A 23,155-nucleotide genomic window follows, 5' to 3' on the forward strand; every position below is an offset into this window, starting at 1 on the left:
TCTTCAAATAGCTTTTGAGAATAGGTCAATCCCCTCTTCTTTGTGGCAACCCCTTAGATATTGGAAGATTGCTATCATATCACCCCTTGCCCTTTCCCCCCCTAGACTAGGCATAGTAATACGGTGGCTCGGTGGCTAAGATGCCGAGCTTGTCAATCAGAAAGGTCCGCAGTTCGGTGGTTCAAATCCCTAGTGCTGCGTAATGGAGTGTACTCCCGTGACTTGTCCCAGCTTCTGCAACCAAGCAGTTCGAAAGCACGTAAAAAATGCAAGTAGAAAAATAGGTACCACCTTTGGTGGGAAAGGAACAGCGTTCTGTCCACCTTGGGCATTGAGTCATGCCAGCCACATGACCATGGAGACGTCTTCAGACAGCACTGGCTCTTCGGCTTTGAAACAGAGATGAGCAGCGCCCCCGAGTCGGGAATGACTAGCACATATGAGCGAGGGGGACCTTAACCTTTACCTTATTCCTATCACACAGTTTTCTGTTACTAGAAAGTCTCTTGGCTGTTGTCCCTTTCTAATTGGAGAAGACCCCCAAGATGAGTTGCCAATTTCTTCTTGGGATTGAAGAGAAGCAAGAGAGCACAGTTCGGTGGACGGATGTTTTCCCAAAAAAACCAATTTCGGTAACCCAAATTTTCTGATCTGAAAGGCCACCATGGAAGTTGAGGAACTGAGCATTAAAGGCTAATCGGGAACAACTAGCACGTATGTGAGAGGGTGGATGGATGGATGGATGGATGGATGGATGGATGGATGGATGGATGGATGGATGGATGGATAGATAGATAGATAGATAGATAGATAGATAGATAGATAGATAGATAGATAGATAGATAGATAGATAGATAGATAGATAGAGATGGATGGATGGATGGATGGATGGATGGATATGGATGGGTATATCTCTATATCTATCTATCTATCTATCTATCTATCTATCTATCTATCTATCTATATCCACCTTTACCTTTTAGGCATACTAAGTGGACTCCTCTTTTATTTTTTAGTATCTTCATAACCCTCTACCTGTCCCCTGACCCAACCTGGTGGTGCATAGGCCAGCTCTAACTGGCAGAAGGTACCACTTATCTTTTATCCTACCTTCTGCCACATCACATCCTAAGGGACTCCTATTTGCTGAGTTCTGCCTTCTGCAAGTTCTTTTTTCCCTATCAACAACACAACCGGCATAAACTCTTTATTATCATTTCCCCAAGCTGCTGGTGGGTTTCCAGAAACCCTTTATTATAATGACGATAATAACGATGATAATAATAATAATAATAAAAAGCATCTTAGGATTGTGAGATTTGATGCAGACATTTATTTACACTGTGAATTGTGTTTATCAAAGACCGAAAGACATAATGAGAAATGGATAGATGATAGATAGATGATAGATGATAGATAGATAGATAGATAGATAGATAGATAGATAGATAGATAGATAGATAGATATGGATAGATAGATAGATAGATAGATAGATAGATAGATAGATAGATAGATAGATAGATAGATAGATAGATGATAGATAGATAGATAGATAGATAGATATGGATAGATAGATAGATAGATAGATAGATAGATAGATAGATAGATAGATAGATAGATAGATAGATAGATAGATAGATAGATAGATAGATAGATAGATAGATATGGGTAGATAGATAGATAGATAGATAGATAGATAGATAGATAGATAGATAGATAGATGATAGATAGATAGATAGATAGATAGATAGATAGATAGATAGATAGATAGATAGATAGATAGATATGGGCAGATAGATAGATAGATAGATAGATAGATAGATAGATAGATAGATAGATAGATAGATAGATAGATAGATAGATATGGGCAGATAGATGATAGATAGATAGATAGATAGATAGATAGATAGATAGATAGATAGATAGATAGATAGATAGATACCCTGTTTCCCCCAAAATAAGACCGCCTCGGATAATAAGTCCAATTGGGTTTCTGAGTACATTTGTTAAAATAAGCCATCCCCAAAAATATTGCAATGCAGCAGCAGCCATGAGGTGACCATTCTCGTTGCCTCCCACACCTCAAAAATAAGACCTCCCCAAAAATAAGGCCAAGTGCTTATTTCGGGGTCAAAAGAAACATGGTAAATGAGTGTGTGTGTGTGTTTGTTTGTGTGTGTGTGTGTGTGTGTGTGTGTGTGTGTGTGTGTGTGTGTATGAGGGTGGATCGATGGATCGATGGATCGATATTTTGATGCATCGATGGATGGATGGATGGATGGATGGATGGATGGATGGATGGATGGATGGGCAGATACAGAGAGAGAGGGATCGATGGATGGATGGATAGACAGATGGATGGATGGATGGATGGATGGATGGATGGATGGATGTAGATAAACACAAACACACACAAAGAGACACATACTATTAGGCTGTGTTTTATTGAAGAGAAAGAGAACACACACAGAGATGTACAGAAAGAGAGTTTTCTTTTTTTAAAAAAATTTAACTCTGCAGATGGAATTCAGACAAATATTTACATTGCTTGGTGCTTTCTCTTTCTCTAGCTTTAGCAGTGAGGACCTTGGGAAATGACCTCTCTAATGTTGGTTTTGTTGCTTGTCTGCCAGAAATGTAGAACTGCCATCCGTAGCTCATTAAGAATATAGTGTCCGCTTGCTTTTTTTATAAGTCCCTGGCTTGAAAGCCGACTGCGCCTGTAAGAAGCTGGAGCTGGCTGGCTTAATCCACTGGAAAACATTATGACTGAGTAATGTAGCAACTTCTCCATGGGTCAGAGGCTAAAAAGCACCTCATAAGTAATAGGATTCATCACAGTAATCATAATCAGAGCAAATGATAGCAGTTTGCCAACCCTTCCTGGTTCCAAAGGAAAAGCAAGGTCAAATGAGATGTATGATTGGATGGGAGGGCAGTGGAGTGGAGTGGAGTACAGTAGAGTACAGTAGAGTACAGTAGAGTAGAGTAAGTAGAATAGAGTAGAGTAAGTAGAGTAGAGTAAGTAGGGATAGGGTGAGTAGAGTAGAGTAAATAGGGATAGAGTAGAGTAAATAGGGATAGAGTAGAGTAGAGTAAATAGGGGTAGAGTAGAGTAAGTAGAATAAAGTAGAGTAAATAGGGATAGAGTAGAGTAGAGTAAATAGGGATAGAGTAGAGTAGGTAGAGTAAATAGGGATAAAGTAAGTAGAGTAGAGTAAATAGGGATATAGAGTAGAGTAAGTAGAGTAGAGTAAATAGGGATATAGAGTAGAGTAAATAGGGATAGAGTAGAGTAGAGTAAATAGGGATAGAGTAGAGTAAGTAGAGTAAAGTAGAGTAAATAGGGATAGAGTAGAGTAAATAGGGATAGAGTAGAGTAAATAGGGATAGAGTAGAGTAGGTAGAGTAAATAGGGATAAAGTAAGTAGAGTAGAGTAAATAGGGATATAGAGTAGAGTAAATAGAGTAGAGAAGAGTAAATAGGGATATAGAGTAGAGTAAATAGGGGTAGAGTACAGTAAATAGGGATAGAGTACAGTAAATAGGGATAGAGTAGTGTAGAGTAGAGAGAGTAAAGCAGAGTAGAGTGGAATGGAAGGGAATAGAATAGAATGAAATAGAATTGAATAGAATAGGGGATGGGATGGGATAGGGAATAGAATAGGGATAGAGAATGGCATGGCATGGCATACAACATCACAGAATAGGATAGGATAGGATAGGATAGGATAGGATAGGATAGGATAGGATAGGATAGGAATAAGAATAGGAATAGGAATAGGAATAGGAATAGGAATAGGAATAGGAATAGGAAAAGAATAGGGATAGACCAGGTGTCGGGATCTGTGGTTTCGTTTGTTTGTTTATGGGTGAGAAAGAAGCAAATATAATGTAGAGATTAGCCAGCATTTCTACGTAGATGCAGTAAAATCACTAAAGACCAAAAAAAAAAAAAAAATACACATTCCCGACCACCAGTTCAAAACAATTTACTTCAAAATAAGTGAATGGAGCACATTAGAAATCTTGTCACTTCACGCGACTCTGAAACTGTGGATCTTTCATCACAAGGAAGGGTACAAACATTTACACAAACACACAAACACCTGAGGAAAAGGGTGCGGAAATGCTAGGCCTAAGCTGTCTTGCTCACCTTTGTTTTTAAACCTCGCGTCTGCAAGTTTGAAATATTTTTTCCCCCATCAGCATTGCTTGCTGTTATTATCTTGCTAAGCACGGACAAAGTAAGAGTGGAATAATTAAGACCTTTTATTTAACGAACATTCCTCAGTCATTTCCATTAGTGTCACACAAATTAATTTATATATTTCCAACATTTAAAAATAATAAGAAGAAAGAGGCCCATAGCTTCTGTCAAAATACGGTGTCGCATTTTGCGGTGGTTTTTCTGCGGTGTTGTAAAATGCGGTGTTTTTCTTATCAGCTCCTCCTTGGATACCGCATATATGGATAATAATTCCCAGAACAGAAAGACAAAGGATGTCATTCCAGGACACACCTTCCCTTGCTCCTATTAACATAGTTTCTATATCCCTCAGAATAACAGAGCTACAAGGGATCTTGGAGGTCTTCTAGTCTAACCCCCTGCTTGGGCACACGCCAAATAAATGGGTCTGGCTGTGGCTTAGGTCCAAAAGATGCATTTTTTTTCCAAGAAGCCCAGAAACCCAGAAAGTCCAGTTGCTTCTTGGGAAAAAAAGCACCTTTGGGAAGAGGTGGGACTTGAATAACTTAACAACCGGTCCTCTGGCTGGGTAGGCATGGCCAGTTGGTCATGTGACTGGGTAGGTGATGTCACTCATCACACCCAGCCCCGCCTCCCAGCCACTTGCCTTAAAGGCAGAGATAGGATTCAGCCAGTTGGGGCTAATCCCACTACTGGCTGGCCCCGCCCTGTCCCATTTTTCGGCCTATTTTCGGGGTGTTTTTCAGGCAATTTTTGGGCAGTTTTCAAGCTGTTTTGGGGGCCAAAAACAGCCCGAAAAACAGCCTGAAAATGGCCCAGTAAACAGGCCAAAAAATGAGTGGGGCGGGGCCAGCCAATAGTGGGATTTGCCAGTTCACTGAACTGTGCATAGTCTTAACTACCAGTTTTCCTGAACAAGTGCAAACTGGCTGCAGCTTACCTCTGCCATTGGGACAACCACGACCTGGATTGCTTATTAATCTCCATGCATGGGATATTAGGTCCCAAATGGAAATTCTAAAGGTAAGACCGCCTATTCTTGACGGCTTCCTGAAATTAGACTGACCGGCTCAGTTGGGCAGCAAAAATAGACATCACCCACTTTTCAACATTAGCTTGAGTTCATCTTCAGTCCATGTTTTGCCTTCAAGCAAGGCCGACCTCAACTGCCTTAAGAAGACATGGCGGCTAAGGTCCCGGTCCTTCCAGTTCAAGAAGGTGTTCCTCCGTAGATAACGGAACAGGCCCAGTTTGCGGTTTAGCGCTGCTTTGTCCACCCCTTCTAAGACTACGAAGATGAGGCTGGCTTTGCTTTCCACAAGTTGCCAAGACTGGGCCACCTCCAGTTCGAAGTTACACCAACGGCTTTCTAGGAAGTCATCGGAGACCACGGCAATGACTTTTCGGCTGCTCTGGAAGCCTTCTTTGATGATGTTGGTGATGATGGAAACGCCAGGGATGAAATCCCGGTAGAAAAGGCACAGGCGGAAGTAGGGCAATTCCTCTTCCAGAGGTTGCTGCAGTTCTTGTTTCACCCATTCCTGGTCCTTACTGGAGAAGATCACAAATGCATCGTAGATGGTCTCCTTCTCATCCGAGGACCTGTTCCTGAGGAAGAGCACCATGCCGTAGTAGAGGTAGAAATAGTATTTATAACACAGAATCGCGATGACGATCAGGACCAGGACGACAGTCACGGAAACAGCCACCGTGGTTATGCTGATCCCGCAGGACGCCAAGACGAAATCCATCACGCGCACATTTTTTAACTCCGGGGGGCTATAGCAGAGCATGTGTTGGGCATTCCGAAGGAGGGCGGAGGAGTTTTTTGCCCACCGCAAGAAACCCGCATGATTGCAAGAGCAATCAAAAAGATTCTCAGAGAGGTCCAGATATTTCAGGCCGGCAGGTAAGTTCTTCAGATCCTCCTCCGTCAAAGCAGACAACTGGTTGTTGTGAAAATCCAGGGTGGTGAGAAGAGGGATGTGCAGGTAGGTCTCTGGGTGGAGACCCAGCAGTTTATTATGGCTGACGTTCAACAGCCGGAGTTCATGGAGGGAGGTTAAACTACTGAGAGAGATATGGCTGAGTTGGCAATTGGAAATGTCTAAAAAGTGCAGCTTGGTGAGATTCCGGAAATTGTCAACCAACTGATTGTTGGCAAAGCTGTTGCCTGCCATTTTGAGCACCTGCAGGCTGTGCAAGCCGTGGAACGAACCCTGCGCTATAACCGCGGTGCCCGTGTAAGAAATATCAAGATAAATCAGACGGTGGAGACAGAAAAACGAAGGAACGGTCCCAGGTGTGGCGAGGGCGGTGTGCTGCAAATCCAAATATTCCAGCTTGCCTGGGCCGCTGCATTCAATATTTAACCTGATCTCTGTGTTGAAGCTGAGGTTGAGGTGCTTCAGGTTGGGGGCCCCTTCCAGGAGTCCGACCCAGGACAGGTGAGTGACCAGCCTGTTAACGCTGAGGTCCAAGGTCTCCAAATGTTGGAGGCCCTTAAAATACGTCTCAAAGTCCCTGAGATATTTTGTGTGAGTGATGCGAAGCACTCTCAGCTTCGATAAGGCAGAAAGGATTGTAGCAGGCACTGCATCCAGTGCGCAGTTCTTGAACTCAAGTTGGGAAATATTGGAGTTGCTTGGAAACTCAAAAGGTTCGCGGACATTAGTATGGACCACCCGCACCATGGAAATATTGTTGAGGCAAGGCGAGCAGGTGCTTCCAGAGCCTAGAGCGTACATTTCAATAACAGTGAGCTCCTGTAAATGTAAGTCACACAGGACATCTAAAAGAGTTCTGTCCATGAAGTCCACTTTGTCGATATCTCTGTATTCTCCTAACAATAAGCTGTCGATGTGCAAACCGGACATGTTCTGGAGGCTGCTTCGCATCACGGCTCTATCCTCAAAGCAGCCTCTCAAAACCAGTTGCCGAAGGCGGATTCCCGCCAGGGCGCCCCGCTCAATATGCTTTAGATCGTTCCTCGACAGCACCAACATCACGTCACGGCTTGCTAAAGGGTCCAGATCTCCAACCGAGATGGAGGAGATCTCGTTCAGTTGGAAGCTCAGGTGCCGGAGGGAGACGAGGTTGGAGAAATAACCGGGGAGCTTCAAGGAACCGATGTGGTTGTGGCTCAAATTCAACTCTTCGAGAGAAGTCAGGTGCCCGATGGGCAACGTGGCCAAGGAGAACAAGTTGGTTTCGACAGCAACAAATCTTTGCAGAGAAGGTAAACTGTGGAAAGCCCTTGGTCCCAGGATCTGGAGGGGATTGCCGGTCAGGATCAAGACCGAAAGGCTGTTGAGTCCCATGAAGGCACGGTCCTCAATCTTCCAGAGATGACACCTGTTGGAACAGGGGAGGAAAGAAGGTGAAAGTTCTCAGGTGCACCTATCAGTCAGCGATGTGTTCCGGATCCCGTTGCAACCAGTATGGTTGCAACAGGGCCCGGTGTCCACCACACAAACATGCACAGCGCACGCACACAATGGGCAGTGCGCGCATGCGTCTTATGTCTTGAGACACCTCCGCGAGCCTCCGCAATGCTCCAGCTGCTCGGCGGACCATCGCACAGGACCTGTGTGCTCCGTGTGCAGAAGCGCCGAAGAGCTCAAATACAGGTAAGGAGCTTGGGCGGGTGGGCCCTCTGGAGCACTGTACCGGAATGGTACCTGGTGCTCCATACGGGGGCATACCGCCTGCAACCCACTAAAATTCAGCCAAGGTTGAATTTTATGCTCTAGAACAGGGGTGTCAAACTCAAGCCCTGCGGGCCGGATCCAAGCTGCAGGGCGCTTAAATCTGGCCTGCGAATTTCAAAGGACCGGCCCATGGTGCCTCTGCCAGTCAAAATAGGCTGCGGGGGGGGGGGGGGAGGAATGCATGTGGCCCCCATTTTCAGCCTTCAGCAGCACTCTGCAGGGCAAAAACGGGCCGCATGGAGGCCCCAAGAAGCCACGCAGGGCCGTTTCAGCCTTCGCGGGCCTCCACCAGCACTCTGCCCGCCATGGCTACGTCCACCCAAGCCACACCCACCATGATGACGGCCACACACAAGGCATACCCCCCCCTGCCCTCCAGCTTTCTCAGATCAAACACAACCCTTAATGGCCCATTAACAAAGGTGGGGGGGGCAGAGTTTCTGCCTCTCTCCGTTTCTTAGGGGAAATATTCTGCCTTTTTTAATATTTCCTAAAATATTTCATTTCCCAGGAGAGGGGTGGGTTTTAACTTCCAATACAGCCATGATCTTGATGATTGAGAATCTCCCTAGATCCGGGATGGCGAAGCTATGGCTGCGGCATCCCCAGCTGCTCTTCTGGTTTCCAACACATACATGTGCACTGGCCGGCTGGTTTTAACAGGCACCGGAGCGCCAGAAAACCGCGAAAAAATGGTCAAAAATCTAAGCTGTTTTCTGAGCAAATAAAAATGTAATTTAAAAAAATTGGAATGTGCAGAGACGGATAGGCTGGCGAAAGAATTGAAGAGGAAGAAGAATCTGAATATTACTCTGTATGGGGTTTATGGTATAATTGGCTAGATAATATATATATTATAATAATATATAATATTATATAATATATAGATAATATATAATATAATTGGAAAGGGGGGGAAAAGCAGGAAAGCAAAAAAGAAAGGAAGAAAGATCAATAAATTAATAAATAACTACAAAACCGGAAAATGATTAAAAGATAGAAATAGGAGATAGACTGTAGCAAATAAATAATAAGAAATGGAGGCAAAATGGGTCAAATGTAAAAAAGGTTGTTATGCATAGAATATATAGAATGTTATATATATATGAAGAAAAAAGGTGTGAAATAATATAAATGCACATATCTATATAAAGTTATAGATATACAAGACTTATATGCACAGAGAAAAGAATCACAACAGAGATGTAAAAGAAGTGTAATGTGTTGCAAAGATTTGGAAGGGACCTTGTAGGTCATCTAGTCCAACCCCCCCCCCCCTTCAAAGCAGCGATGCGCGTGCCGGCCAGCTGAACCTTCCGGTTTCTGGCACACGCCCATACACACACATTCCAGTTTGAGCCCTCGGTGGAAAAAAGTTTTGCCATCACTGCCCGTGACCATATGCTTCCCTGATTGTCCCGTTCACACAACCGGCTGCCCTCCGTCAGGGGCCCAGGAAATGGAGACATTGTTTTCCCGGAAGGAAAACGGTTCTATCCATTCCCCATCTTTGCGTCTTTTCGGTTGGAAGCGTCTTACCTAGCGAGGTCCAGAGATCTCAGTGCAAAAACGGCGGAGAAGCCGTTGGAGTGCAGGATTTTCAGCGGGTTGAAACTCAGGTCCAAGATCTGGGTAGTGTTTGGGATGCCTGAAGGGATCTGAGTGAGGTTCAGCTCCATACATCTGTATGAGTGACCTGGGACTACCTAGAATTAGAAGAGACCGTAAATAGAAAGTCTTCCTTTCTTGTAATCCGAGGAGTCCTCTCTGAGCTTGGTTGTTTTCTTGCAGACGTTTCGTTACCCAAACTAAGTAACACCATCAGTGCTAGAAGGGGAGTGGGGTTTCCAGAGAGGAGTAGGGGAAGGACAACCCCTCTGGGTGCTCTCTGGGTGGTCATTGGTGCTCTCTGAATTCAGTTGTTTTCTTGTAGACATCTCATTACCCAACTAGATAACGTCATCAGTGCTAGAAGGAACTGTGTATATAAACACAGAGCAGACCCTACTCCCTTCTAGCACTGATGACGTTATCTAGTTGGGTAATGAGGTATCTACAAGAAAATGACAAAACTCAGAGAGCACCAAGGACCCCCTCATTTCAACCCTGAGCTGCTCAAGCAGGAGATCCTATACCATTCCCAACCAGGGGTTGTCCAATTTCTTCTTATAAACCTCCAGTGATCAAGGACCCACAACGTCTGGAGGCACGCCATTCCACTGACTAACTGATCTGGGATTATCAGGTAACATAATAACAGAATTGGAAGGGACCATGGAGATCTTCTAGTCCAGCTAGGAAATCCTACACCACTTGAGACAAATGACTGTCCAATCTCTTCTTAAATTAAATCTCTTAAATCTTCTTAGATCTCTTCATTAATAGAGGGATACAATCAAGATCAAGGTAGGTACTAATACCACTCTATAAAGCCTTAGTAAGACCACACCTAGAGTACTGCATCCAGATTTGGTCACCACACTATAAAAAGGAGGTTGAGACTCTAGAAAGAGCGCAGAGAAGAGCAACCAGGATGATGAGGGGACTGGAGGCTAAAACATACAATGAACGGTTGCAGGAACTGGGCATGGCTGGTCTAGGGAAGAGAAGGACCAGGGGAGACAGCATAGCAGCCTTCCAATATTTGAGGGGCTGCCACAGAGAGGAGGGGTGCAAGCTATTTTCCAAAGGCCAGACAAGGAATAATGGATGGAAACTGATGGAAAGGAGAGATTCCACCTGGAAATAAGGAGGAATTTTTCTGACAGTGAGAACAATCAACCAACAGAACAGAAGTTGCCTTCAGAAGTTGTGGGAGCTTCATCCCTGAAGGCTTTCAAGAAGAGACAGAGCTGCCATCTGTCAGAAATGGTGTAGGGTCTCCTGCTTGGGCAGGGGGTTGAACTAGAAGACCTCCAAGGTCCCTTCCAACTCTGTTATTCTGTTAAAAAAATACCTCCAGTGTTGAAGCACCCACAACCTCTGGAGATAGGCGGAAGCAAAGAAGGAGAGGGCTCCTGAATAACAAGGAAATTGTCTCGGACGTTGCAATTTATTTGTCCCGTAAGGCCATCACTTACCTCCAAACAGGGATTCAGGCTTCTGGTTCTCAAGTTCAGCTCAAAAAGCATTGCCAAGGAGAAGGTGATACACGCCGGTGAGAAGAACCCACCCTTGCTGGGCATCTTCAGAATCAACCCATTCGGCGGTGGAGGGGGGAAAAAGACTTAAAAATGGAGATGGATGAAGAAGAAGAAGAGGAGCCTCAAGGCAGGCAAATAGTCTTCTTTGGGCCAAATCCACTGAAATCCATGGAGGGACAAGAGGCACCCTCTGGAAGGAGGAAGTCGAGTGAAAAAGAAAGTGGTTTAGAAAACTAGGCACGCAAGTTCAAATCAGCTTGCTCGTAAAGTTCTCGACGACATATCCTGCTGAACCATAGATCGGCCTGTGAAAGAAGGGCAAAGAGGAACTAGCTTTCTAGAATGTGGTTCCTCATTTTTGGGTCACTTAAATGTAACCATAGAGTTATTTACTTACTTGCTTACTTTCCTTCATTTTTTCCTTCCTTCCTTCGTAATCTCCTTTCTCTTCCTTTTCCCTTTCTCCCACCCTCCCTCCCTCCTTTTTCCTTTCTCTTTCCTTCCTTCCATCCCTTCCTTTTCCTTCCTTCCTTTTCTTCCTTCCTTCCTTCGTAATCTCCTTTTCCCTTTCTCCCACCCTCCCTCTTTCTTTTTCTTTCTTTCCTTCCTTCCCTTCCTTTTCCCTCCTTCCTCTTTCCTTCCTTCCTTCCTTCCTTCCCTCCCTCATTACTTACTTATCTCCTGTGCCTTTCCCTATTTCTTTCCTTCCTTCCTTTCCCTTCCTTTTCCCTCTTTCCTCCCTCCCTCCCATCCTTCCTCCCTTATTTCTTTACTTACTTATCTCCTGTGCCCTTTCCTTTCCCTCTTTCTTTCTTTCTTTCTTTCTTTCTTTCTTTTTCCTTCTTTCTCTTTCTCTCTCCCGTCCTTCCTTCCTTACTAATCTCCTTTCTCTTCCCTTCCCCACTCTCCCTCCTTCCCCCTTTCTTTCTTTCTTTCTTTCTTTCTTTCTTTCTTTCTTTCTTTCTCTCTTTTCAACTCTGAAAAAAAGATGAGTGCCGCTCCCTAGAGTTGGGAACAACTAGCACATATGTACAAGGGAAACCTTTCTTTCTTTCTTTCTTTCTTTCTTTCTTTCTTTCTTTCTTTCTTTCCCTCTCTCTTTCTTTCCCTCTCTCTTTCTTTCTCTCATCCTTCCTTCCTTCCTCATCATTTTTCTCTTTTAAAATCACTTTTTATGCATTTCTTTCCCCGGCCACCGATAACTCCTCCTTATCAAACAGATGCACGCCAGCTCCTTCAGCCCTCCCAGACAAACGGTGAAATAAAACTCCTACTAGCTTAAGGTCTTCCTTTTAAAATGCTTGAACATAATGGAAAGCCTCAAAGGGAAAAGCTGCCTATTGTTTCCAAAGGAGGATGCAGGGATCTGTCACCAGCTCTGCAGAATCTGATTCAAAATAGTCCATTCCATTGATGATATTTTCTAGGGTAGGAAAATTGACTCGGTTTTATTTGAACCAGACCATCAAACTGAATCCATTTGGAATCCATCTCTTTTTTTTTTAAAGAAGGGGAGGAGGGATGAAATCGGCAGAACGCATCCAGATAAACTCAATCAATTTGGAGGCATTTGATCAGTTCAGCCTTGTCTATCGGGGACGCCAATTTCATCCGTTAATCCAAGCCAAGGTGAAAACTCGACACAAACAGATCTTTGAAACAGATTCTGGCACTGAATCTTCCTACTTGTCTTTGTTCGCCTTTTTTCCCCCATCATTGTCCTGGGAAATTTCTTTGAATTTTCAATCATATATACATACATATACATATACATATACATATACATATACATATACATATACATATACATATACATATACATATACATATACATATACATATACATATACATATACATATACATATACATATACATATACATATACATATACATATACATATACATATACATATATATATATATATATATATATATATATATATATATATATTAGATTTTTACAACCCCTGGTAAGCCCCAATTATGGGAGGAAGCTAACTGCTTCCATCATCTGTCAATCGGCTCGTCACAAGATACCTTTCACCCTGGCTTTGCTGATAACAGATAAGAGCCTGTGGCCTAATGGCTAAGAAGTCTGCCTAGTATATAATATAGCCCAGGTTCAAATCCCAGTAAGGGTATGGCTAGCTGATGAGAGCTAAATAGCTTGAAATAGATCTATACTAGTCTCCCTTTATTTATTTATCAGCACAAATACTACCTACCTACCTACACACACACACACACACACACACACACACACACACACACACACACACACACATATATATATATATATAAAACAATGGAGAAACTCTGGCAAGTAAACCGTTCGTTTGCTATTCAGTTTTTGGGTTTTTTTAGAAATCAATACGATTACAAATCGCACGGACGAGCATATCAGACCCGTTTTATTTCCCGAAGAGACAAAATCGAGGGACCCAGAATAAAAAGCGTTAGAGAGGGGAAAAAAAGCTGTGAACAGCTTTTAATAGCTGCTTGGACATCTACTATCAATCATAAAAACAGGAATTCCATTAACAAAAGGGGGGGGGAGTAATAATAAAAGGGACTATAAACTCCCCAGAGTCAAAACACGCACTTAGCACTTTCCGAGTAGCTTGTAGTAACTTAACACTACTATGGAAAGTTGTTAGCCGCATCTGCAAACGCTAAACAACTCTGAGTAGCGAAGGGACCCGTCCTGTGGCTCTGAATTGACCTTGAAGCCAAGAGATATTCAGCTCTTCGACCTCTTGCTGTTTCTCTTTCATTTTGCCATATGGCCTCAAACTCTATCTAATTTCTTCAGTATTTCTTTCTGCGGTTGAATAAGAAGTGGAGAAAGAGGCACAGGTGCTAGATTCTCAGGCTCCAAAGGAAGCTGGGGGGGGGGGGGGAGATCTGTCCTTTCAGACTTACAAGAGTCTGTTAATGGAAAGTGGAATAAGCTCATCTGAGAGGAAGAGAAGGGAGAGGAGAAAGGAAGAGAAGGGAGAAGATGAAAGGAAGAGAAGGGAAAGGAGAAAGGAAGAGAAGGGAGAGGAAGTGGGGATGAAGAGAAAGGAGAGTAGAGGAAGAGAAGGGACAGGAAGAAAAGAGGAAGGAGAGGAAGGGAAAGGAAGGGAACAGAAGAGAGGAAGGGAGAAAGGAAGAGAAAAAAGGAGAGGAAGACAAAAGAGGGGAGAAAGGAAGAGGAGAGGAAGGGGAGAGAAGGGAGGGGAGAGGAAGAGCTGAGGAAGAGAAGGGAGAGGAGAAGAATAGAAGGGAGAGAAGAGAGGATGGGAGGAAAAAAGGAGAGTAAAAGAGGGGAGAAAGGAACAGGAGAGGAAGGAAGGGGAGAAAGGAAGCGAAGGGAGAGGAAGAGAAGGGAAAGGAGAAAGAGAGAGGAGAGGAAGAGGGGATGAAGAGAAAGGAGAGTAGAGGAAGAGAAGGAACAGGAAGAAAAGAGGAAGGAGAGGAAGAGAAGGGAGAAAGGAAGAGAAGAAAAGGAGAGGAAGACAAAAGAGGCGAGGAAGGGAGAGGAAGAGAGGAGAGGGAGGGGAGAGGAAAAGAGCTGAGGAAGAGAAGGGAGAGGAGAGGAAGAGGGGGTGAAGAGAAAGGAGAGTAGAGGAAGAGAAGGGACATGAAGAAAAGAGGAAGGAAAGAAAAGGGAGAAAGGAAGAGAAGAAAAGGAGAGGAAGACAAAAGAGGGGAGAAAGGAAAAGGAGAGGAAGAAAGGAGAGGACAGGGGTTCCACTACAAAACTGCGGTAGACTAAAGCGCGTGTGACTAAAGCGTGGTGACAAAACCGCACCGTCAAAACCGCGCGACAACAGTGCGCCGACAACAGAGGAAGAGGCGTGCAGTAACATAACCCTAAAAATAACCCTAAACCTAACCCTAACCCTAAACCTTACCTTAAGTTAAATTGCGCTTCTGTCGGCGCGCTGTTGTCGGCGCGCAGTTGTGGGCGCGCTTTTGACATCGCGGTTTTAGCCCTGCGGTGTTGTCGGCGCGCTTTTGACATTCGCGGTTATGTCATGCCACGGAGGACAGGAAGGGGAGAGAAGGGAAAGGAGAAAGGAAGAGAAGGGAGAGAAGAGACGATGGGAGAAAAAAAGTAGGAGAGTAAAAGAGGAGAAGGGAGAGGAGGAGGAAAAGTTATAACACAAGATATAAATCAACAACAAGTCACTGGCCAGAATTGCAAGAGAAACATATTTTTTTTAAAAAGAAACAAATATTAAATAAAATGAAAGAATGCCGTTGGCCTCATGAGTTCCAGTTGTGAATGGAACTCTCTTTTTGGTATATTGATGATCAGATTCGCCCCATTTATCTGATCCTTATCCCGTTCGTCTTTGTTGGCTACCTCATCTTGGAATTGCATTGTATTTTATGCTCTTATCCCCTGATGAGATTCCCAGAGGTCATTCCAATGCCCATGTGGAGTACATGAAATTTATTTATTTCTATACCCACCCAATTCAAACCCAGTGACTCTGGGCAAGCTCACACTTCTTAAAAGCGTAAAACTATTTTCTTTAAAAAAACATCGAAAGAAATTAAAAAATCTTTTTATATCTAAGGCTGGAGCGTTGGGTTGCTGTTTTCACCGGTACAACTTTGCCAGGAACCGTGGGTAGCATTTATAGACAGTCGAGTTACCCGTTTAAAAGGTTACCCCCAACTCCTTTTTAACGATTCGCCTCATTTGTTTCCTGGGATTAATAAGAGCAGATGGGGGTCGCAGGGGCTGTTACAATAATGAAGAAAAGGAAGGAACTTGGTTAGCCTCCCCTTTGGGGAATAATAATAACTTAGTAATTCAACTCATTAAATAGCGAGGACCCTTTAAATAAATAACAAGAGCTGGTGAGGCTATATATTCATGGAGATTATACTCCTTTCCCCCCCCCCTCCTTGTTTACGTGTCCTTATGTGTGTGCTTCTAACATCTCCAAAATACATGTTGTTGGGTTTTGTTTCATCACAGTAGACAGGAAACCGCAAGTTTTGGCCACTTCCTGATTTTGCTTCTCACTGCTGAGAAGTTTGGAGTCCACCCTAAAACACACACACACACTAGCAAAATCACTGCCCTCCGCCCAGAGCTTGTGAAAAACACTGAATCTATTAGGATAGGATAGGATAGGATAGGATAGGATAGGATAGGATAGGATAGGATAGGATAGGATGGGGATGGGGATGGGGATGGGGATGGGGATGGGGATGGGGATGGGGATGGGGATGGGGATGGGGATGGGGATAGGATAGGGATAGGATAGGATAGGATAGGATTCACGAGAGTCTCAGAGAGTCTTTCGTTGATTCTGACTTCCCACAGCAGCTGGTGTGGGAAAGAATTAAGAGGTTTTAAAAGAGACTTCAGGATAACCCAAAGAGAATGGAATAGAATAGGGAATTAGAATAGAATAGAATAGAATAGAATAGAGAATATAATGAAGGGAAGGGAAGAGAAAAGAAGAGAAGAATGTAGAATGTAGAGTAGAATAGAATAGAATTAAAATATAGAATATAGAATTAGAATATAGACTAGAAAAGGAATAGAGTAGAATAGAACAAAATAGAATAGGGAATATAATGGAAGGGAAGGTAAAAGAAAAGAAGAGAAGAATGTGGAATAGGAATAGAATAGAATGGAATAGAATAGAGAATATAATGGAATGGAAGAGAAGAGAAGAATAGAGTAGAGTAGAGTAGAATAGAATAGAATAGAGAATATAATGGAATGGAAGAGAAGAATAGAGTAGAATAGAATAGAATAGAGAATATAATGGAATGGAAGAGACGAATAGAGTAAATAGGAATAGAATAGAGAATATAATAGAATGGAAGAGAAGAGAAAAGAGAAGAATGTAGAATACAGTAGAGTAGAATAGAATAGGAATAGGAATAAGAGTAGAATAGAACAGAACAGGGAAAAAACTGTCCTTGTGTCTAGTTGTTCTGGTGTGCAGTGCCCTATAGCGTCGTTTTGAGGGTAGGAGTTGAAACAATGTCCAGGATGAGAGGGGTCTGTAGATATTTTCACAGCCCTCTTTTTGACTCCTGCAGTGTGCAGGTCCTCAATGGAAGGCAGGTGGGCAGCCTTCCCCCCCCCCCCAGTTCTGCAGTTAAGTAGGATGTGGCACCAAGGAACAGTGATTCCTTATTTTGGTTTTTTTTAAACTTGCTGTGAGTCAGTCGGACTTCACCGAATAAATCTAGGGGTCCATGCCTTTCTCATTTCTCTTCAGATTGGTGGCTCTGCAATTGCTCCACCCGTAAGCCCAAAGAGAACTTCCTGTGTTGCAATCATTCTTGGGCCCTCCCATTCTGAGTCAGTTCTGGGACACTGCAAAGGCAATTAGGAAATCTGAGGGTCGAACCGCCTTCTCCGCAGCAGAGGGTGACTCAGGGTTGCAAAAGTGTCACAGCGGAGCAGATCTGGCTTTGGACATTTAAATATCAGTAGGCTTCCTGGAGAGTCATGGATAGGGTGGAGCTGGGGGTAAATCACCGCTCGGCTTTCCTTAGTCTTAAAACTAAGAGCCATCAGATCACCCAGGAGATATTTCCTGTAGCTGCTTTCAATCAAGATAGATGATAGATAATAGAAGAGGGAGAGGGAGAGAGAGGATGGATGGATGGATGGATGGATGGATGGATGGATGGATGGATGGATGGATGGATGGACAGAGTATAAACAGATATACATAGATGATAGACAGACAGATAGACATAGAGAAATAGAGATCGATTGGATGGATAGATAATAAATAGAGATAGATAGACAGACAGACAGACACAGAGAGAGAGAGAGAGACAGACAAAGAGAGACAGACAGATCCAGGAAACTACAGACCTATCAGCCTGACCTCAATACCAGGAAAGATTCTGGGAAAGGTAATCAAGAAAACGAATTAGCGAACACCTGGAAGCAAAATAATAGCCAAAAGCCAACATGGGTTTGTCAAAAACAGATCATGCCCGACTAACCTTATTGCATTCTTCAACAAAGTGACAAAATTAGTGGACCAGAGGAATGCCATCGATATAGTTTACTTGGACTTCAGTAAGGTATTTGATAAGGTAGACCATAACCTACTACTCAAAAGAGTAGAAGAATGTGGGTTAGAGAGCATCACCACCAGATGGATTCGTAACTGGCTGACCAACCACACTCAACGTGTAGTCCTCAATGGAACTGCATCTTCATGGAGGGAAGTATGCAATGGGAATACCCCAAGGCTCTGTTTTGGGCCCAGTACTCTTCAACATCTTCATCAATGATTTGGATGAGGGAATAAATGGGGAACTCATCAAATTTGCAGATGATACCAAGTTGGCAGGAATAGCCAACACTCCAGAAGACAGGCTTAAGATACCAAAGGATCTTGACAAACTTTAACATTGGGCACTACCTAATAAAATGAAATTCAATGATGAAAAGAGTAAGGATCTACATTTAGGCAAGAAAAACAAAATGCACAGGTACAGTATAGGTGGTACCTTGCTCAATAGTAGTAACTGTGAGAGGGATCTTGGAGTCCTAGTGGACAACCGTTTAAATAGGAGCCAGCCGTGTGCAGCAGCTGCCAAACAAGCCAACACAGTTCTAGGCTGCATCAACAGAGAGAGAGAATCAAGATCACATGAAGGGTTGATGCCACTTTATAAGGCCTTGGTAAGGCCACACTTGGAATAAGACATCCAGTTTTGGTCACCACGATGTAAAAAAGATGTGGCGACTCTAGAAAGAGGGCAGAGAAGAGCAACAAAGATGATTAGGGGACTGGAGACTAAAACTTATGAAGAACGGTTGCAGGAACTGGGTATGTCTAGTTTAATGAAAAGAAGGACTAGGGGAGACAGGATAACAGTGTTTCAATATCTCACAAAGAAGAGGGAGTCAAGCTATTCTCCAAGGCACCTGAGGGTAGAACAAGAAGCAATGGGTGGAAACTAATCAAGAAGAGAAGCAACTTAGAACTGAGGAGAAATTTCCTGACAGTTGGAACAATTAATCAGTGGAACAGAAGTTGCCTCCAGAAGTTGTGAATGCCCCAACGCTGGAAGTCTTTAAGAAGATATTGGATAGCCATTTGTCTGAAATGGTATAAGGTTTCCTGCCTAGGCAGGGGGTTGGACTAGAAGACCTCCAAAGTCCCTTCCAACTCTGCTGTTGTATTGTAGAATGGAATGGAATATGGAATGGAAGGGAATAGAACAGAACATAATGTAGAGTAGAATGGAATGGAATAGAATATGGAATGGAATAGAATAGAATAGAACAGAACAGAATGTAGAGTACAGTAAAGTAGAGTAGAATAGAATGGGATAGAATAGAAAATGTAGAGTAGAATAGAATAGAATAGAATTCTTTATTGGCCAAGCGTCTTAGCCAATGAGCCATCCTTTTTGGAATGCCCTAGAGCAGGGGTGTCCAAACTTTTTGCAAGGAGAACCAGATTTGGGTAAGGGGAAAATGTGTGGGGCCAACCATTCAGCCTGACATTCTTTGAACCATTAACATTAAATGCAAATGAACTATTTTATGAACGATGAAACAAATAACTCTAGCGGGGAGAAGAGGCTGTGGGCCGCTTGAAATTTGAAAACGGGCCGCAATTGCCCCCCCCACCGGACTTTGGACATGCCTGCCCTAGAGGGGGGGGATGCCCATTTTTCCTTTACTAAATTTCATTCAGCTGGAGGTAACGGCAAAAAAATTATAAAAGACAGGAGGAATTTCTAAGGCATATAAACTTCAATGAGGAAACAGGCATTATTTACATGCTTGGAAGAAGCATTTAACAAATTTTAAAAAATCACCGTGTAATTAAAAAAATGTTGTGGAAATGCAAATATTGTTAAAGGAGAGTTGTGTTGGTTAAAACTTTCTGTCTTGCAGAACAGCACCAGGAAATGAAATGCAAGCTGCAGATGTTTAATCCCCCCACTCACCCAGGGTGTTTTCTTTAAATGTGGAGGTTAGAGTTTGCCGTTGAGTGAAACATAAGGTGGCTCCTTCAAGCACACCTGAAGAGAGTCCTGGTGTAACACAGAAAAACTGCCTGCAAAGTTTACTCACCTGTGGCTGTCAAGAGGAGAAGTCCTTTTTGTGGCCCTGCAGTGCCCTCTTGTGGCGAGACGATGAAATTCACCCAGGTAGCTTTCCCATCATTTAAAGTTCTTTAAAACGGTAGAACGGAGTTTGGGAGGGGCCCTCGAGGTCTTTTAGTCCAACCCCCTGCTCAAGCAGGAGACCCTATGCCATTTCAGACAAAATCTGAGAATCACCTTCTCCATTGAACTAATACTGCAGTAACCTTAGGCAACAAGACTAATAAATGACATGTGTGTATATACCATCCCCATTCAAAATTCCTTTTTTTGCTACGTCTTCGGACAGACCTGGCTCTTCGGCTTTGAAACCGAGATGAGCACTGCCCCCTAGATTCAGGAACGATTAGTACCTATGTGCATGGGGAACCTTTACTTTAGTCCTTGACTTATGACTCCTAGTGAGTCCAAAATTTCTGTTCCCAAGTGAGACAGCTGTTAAGTGAGTTTTGCCCCAATCTGATCTAGAGGGACTGTGTTCTTCTCCTTATACAGGTAGTCCCCGACTTATGACCAAAACTGAGCCCATCATTTATTTGCTAAGCAAGACAGTTGTTATGTGAATCGCTGCAGTTGTTAAGTGAGTAACACAGTCGTTAAAGCGAATCTGGCTTCCCCATTGCCTTTGCTTGTCAGAAGGTCGCCAGAGGTGACCATATGACCCTCCCCCAGACACTACAGCTGTCATAAATATGAATCAGCTGCCAAGCATACAAATTTTAATCATGTGACCATTGGAATATTGGAGCTGTCACAAGTGTGGGAAAAAACATAAGTCACTTTTTTTCAGTGCTGGCGTAACTTCGAATGCTCACTAAATGAATCGCCGTAACAGGAGGACTACCTGATATAATGTTAACACTTTTTTCTTCAAAGTTTGGGCTGTCATACAAAATGGGGCAGAATCCTACTTGGGAAGGTAAAGATAAAAATTCCCCTCCCACATCTGTGCTAGTCATTCCTGACTCTAGGGGGCGGTGCTCATCTCCGTTTCAAAGCCGAAGAGCTAGCGCTGTCCGAAGACGTCTCCGTGGTCATGTGGCCAGCATGACTCAACGCCGAAGGCTCACGGAACGCTGTTCCCTTCCCACCAAAAGTGGTCCCTATTTTTCTACTTGCATTTTTTACGTGCTTTCGAACTGCTAGGTTGGCAGAAGCTGGGACAAGTCATGGGAGCTCACTCCATTATGCGGCGCTAGGGATTCGAACCGCCGAACTGCCAACCTTTCTGATCGACAAGCTCCAGGTCTTAGCCCCTGAGCCACCGCGTCCCCTTCTACTTGGGAAAGATAGAGTTAAAGATCTTGAGACCTGACTTCCTGACAGGTAAATTCCTTGATCCCTAAAGGGGATAAGAATGCAGGAACTCAGCTGCTCCCGGACTTCTTCAGGCTGACTTCCCTCGCTTGCTGTTAAAGAAGCTTTTGACTCAAAAAAAAGAAAAAAAAAACACAAACCACTTATTTCCTGCCTGTGTGGACAAAACGGGCACAGAGTCAAGTGTATTATTACAAGCAGGTTCTTCCTAAAATCTATAACTTGTCTTCTTTTCCTCCAGCAAGAAAATAAACTCCAAATACAGAAGGTGAATTGGATTAAAAAAAAACACCTCAAGCCCCCTGAGAACGCAAATACTCTTCCCTAGACAAAGATACCTTGACATGCAAATTCAGCAGAGGCAGACAGACAGACGGACAGACAGGGTAGGTAGGTGGGTAGGTGGGTGGGTGGATGGATAGATGATAGATAGATAGATAGATAGATAGATAGATAGATAGATAGATAGATAGATAGATAGATAGATAGATAGATAGGAAGGCGGGCAGGAAGGCAGGCAGATATGATAGAGATAAAGAGGTTTGAATGGATCAATAGCAGAGAGGGGTAGGGAGGGAGAGGAAGGCAGAAGTCAGCAAAAGCTGATGCATTTTTAACTATCTAGTTAAAAAAAGATTGTCATGCTAAGGCAATCCCTATTTATACAGTATATAAAAGTCTATCATATCTCCCTCCCTTTCTCTCTCTCTCTTCCTCTCTTTCTCTCTCTCCCTTCCTCCCTTTCTCTCCCTTCCTTTCTCTCTCTCCCTTCCTTCCCTCCCTTTCTCTCCCTTCCTCCCTTTCTCTCCCTCCCTCTCTCCCTCCCTCCCTTTCTCTCCCTCTCTCCCTCCCTCCCTTCTCTCTCCTTTCCTCCCTTATCTCCCCCTCTCTCCCTTTCTCCCTTTATCTCCATCCCCCCTCTCTCTCCCTCCCTCCCTTTCCCTCCCTCTCTCTCTCCCTTTCTCTCCCTCCCTCCTTTCTTTCTCTCTCCCTTTCTCTCCCTCCCTTTCTCTCCCTCCTCTCCACCCTCCCTTTCTCTCTCTCCCTTCCTCCCTTTATCTCCCTCTCTCTCTCCCTTTCTCCCTTTATCTCCCTCCCTTTCTCTCCCTCGCTCCTTTTCTCTCCTTCCTCTCTCCCTCCCTTTCTCCCTCCCTCCCTTTCTCCCTCCCTCCCTTTCTCTCTCCCCCTCCCTCCCATTACCTATCCTGTCTGCCTATCCATCCCGCCATCCTGCATGGCGCTAAAAGCAAGCATCCCGCAGAGGGATGAGCAAACCCAACCATTCTCGCCCAGATAACTCAAAGCACCAAGTCCTTTCCCCGAGCTCTGTTTCAAGACAGGCTTGGGGCTGTCAGGCTCTCTTCCCAAATCGGAGCCGATGGGAAGCTGTGGCTTCTTTGCTGGCGAAAGTCACGGAGGGAGGGAGGGTGGGTGGGTGGGGATGTGGGAGGGAGACTATCGCTTTTCCCCCACGCCAGGACGGATCCATCTGGAGGGTGTCATCAGCTGCAAGGGCTCTTCTAAAATATTTAATGTTGCGGTGACGAATTGGCAGATTGTTTGGAAGAGAGAAAAACCAAAAGACATTTGCATTCTGTTCTCCCTGCCTCTCATGCCAGGGATTTGATTTCTTTTTCAGCCGCAAAGAAGAGTCCATCTTCA

The 23,155-nt window shown here is 43.9% G+C and overlaps 1 protein-coding gene across 1 annotated transcript; it reads right to left on the reverse strand.

The window, feature by feature from the left end:
- Positions 1-5,305: 5,305 nt before the first annotated feature.
- Positions 5,306-11,106, reverse strand: TLR4 (toll like receptor 4). The gene is made up of 3 exons (XM_087703650.1): positions 11,002-11,106; positions 9,461-9,627; positions 5,306-7,565 (listed from the first exon to the last, which is right to left on the reverse strand). Exons 1-3 carry the CDS (start codon positions 11,104-11,106, stop codon positions 5,306-5,308), a joined length of 2,532 nt encoding a protein of 843 aa, XP_087559776.1.
- Positions 11,107-23,155: the final 12,049 nt, after the last annotated feature.

This window comes from Thamnophis sirtalis, unplaced genomic scaffold (genome assembly GCF_051295495.1).
Source record: "Thamnophis sirtalis isolate CommonGarterSnake01/CBP01778 unplaced genomic scaffold, rThaSir2_p1.2 scaffold_2, whole genome shotgun sequence".
Lineage (NCBI taxonomy): Eukaryota > Metazoa > Chordata > Lepidosauria > Squamata > Natricidae > Thamnophis > Thamnophis sirtalis.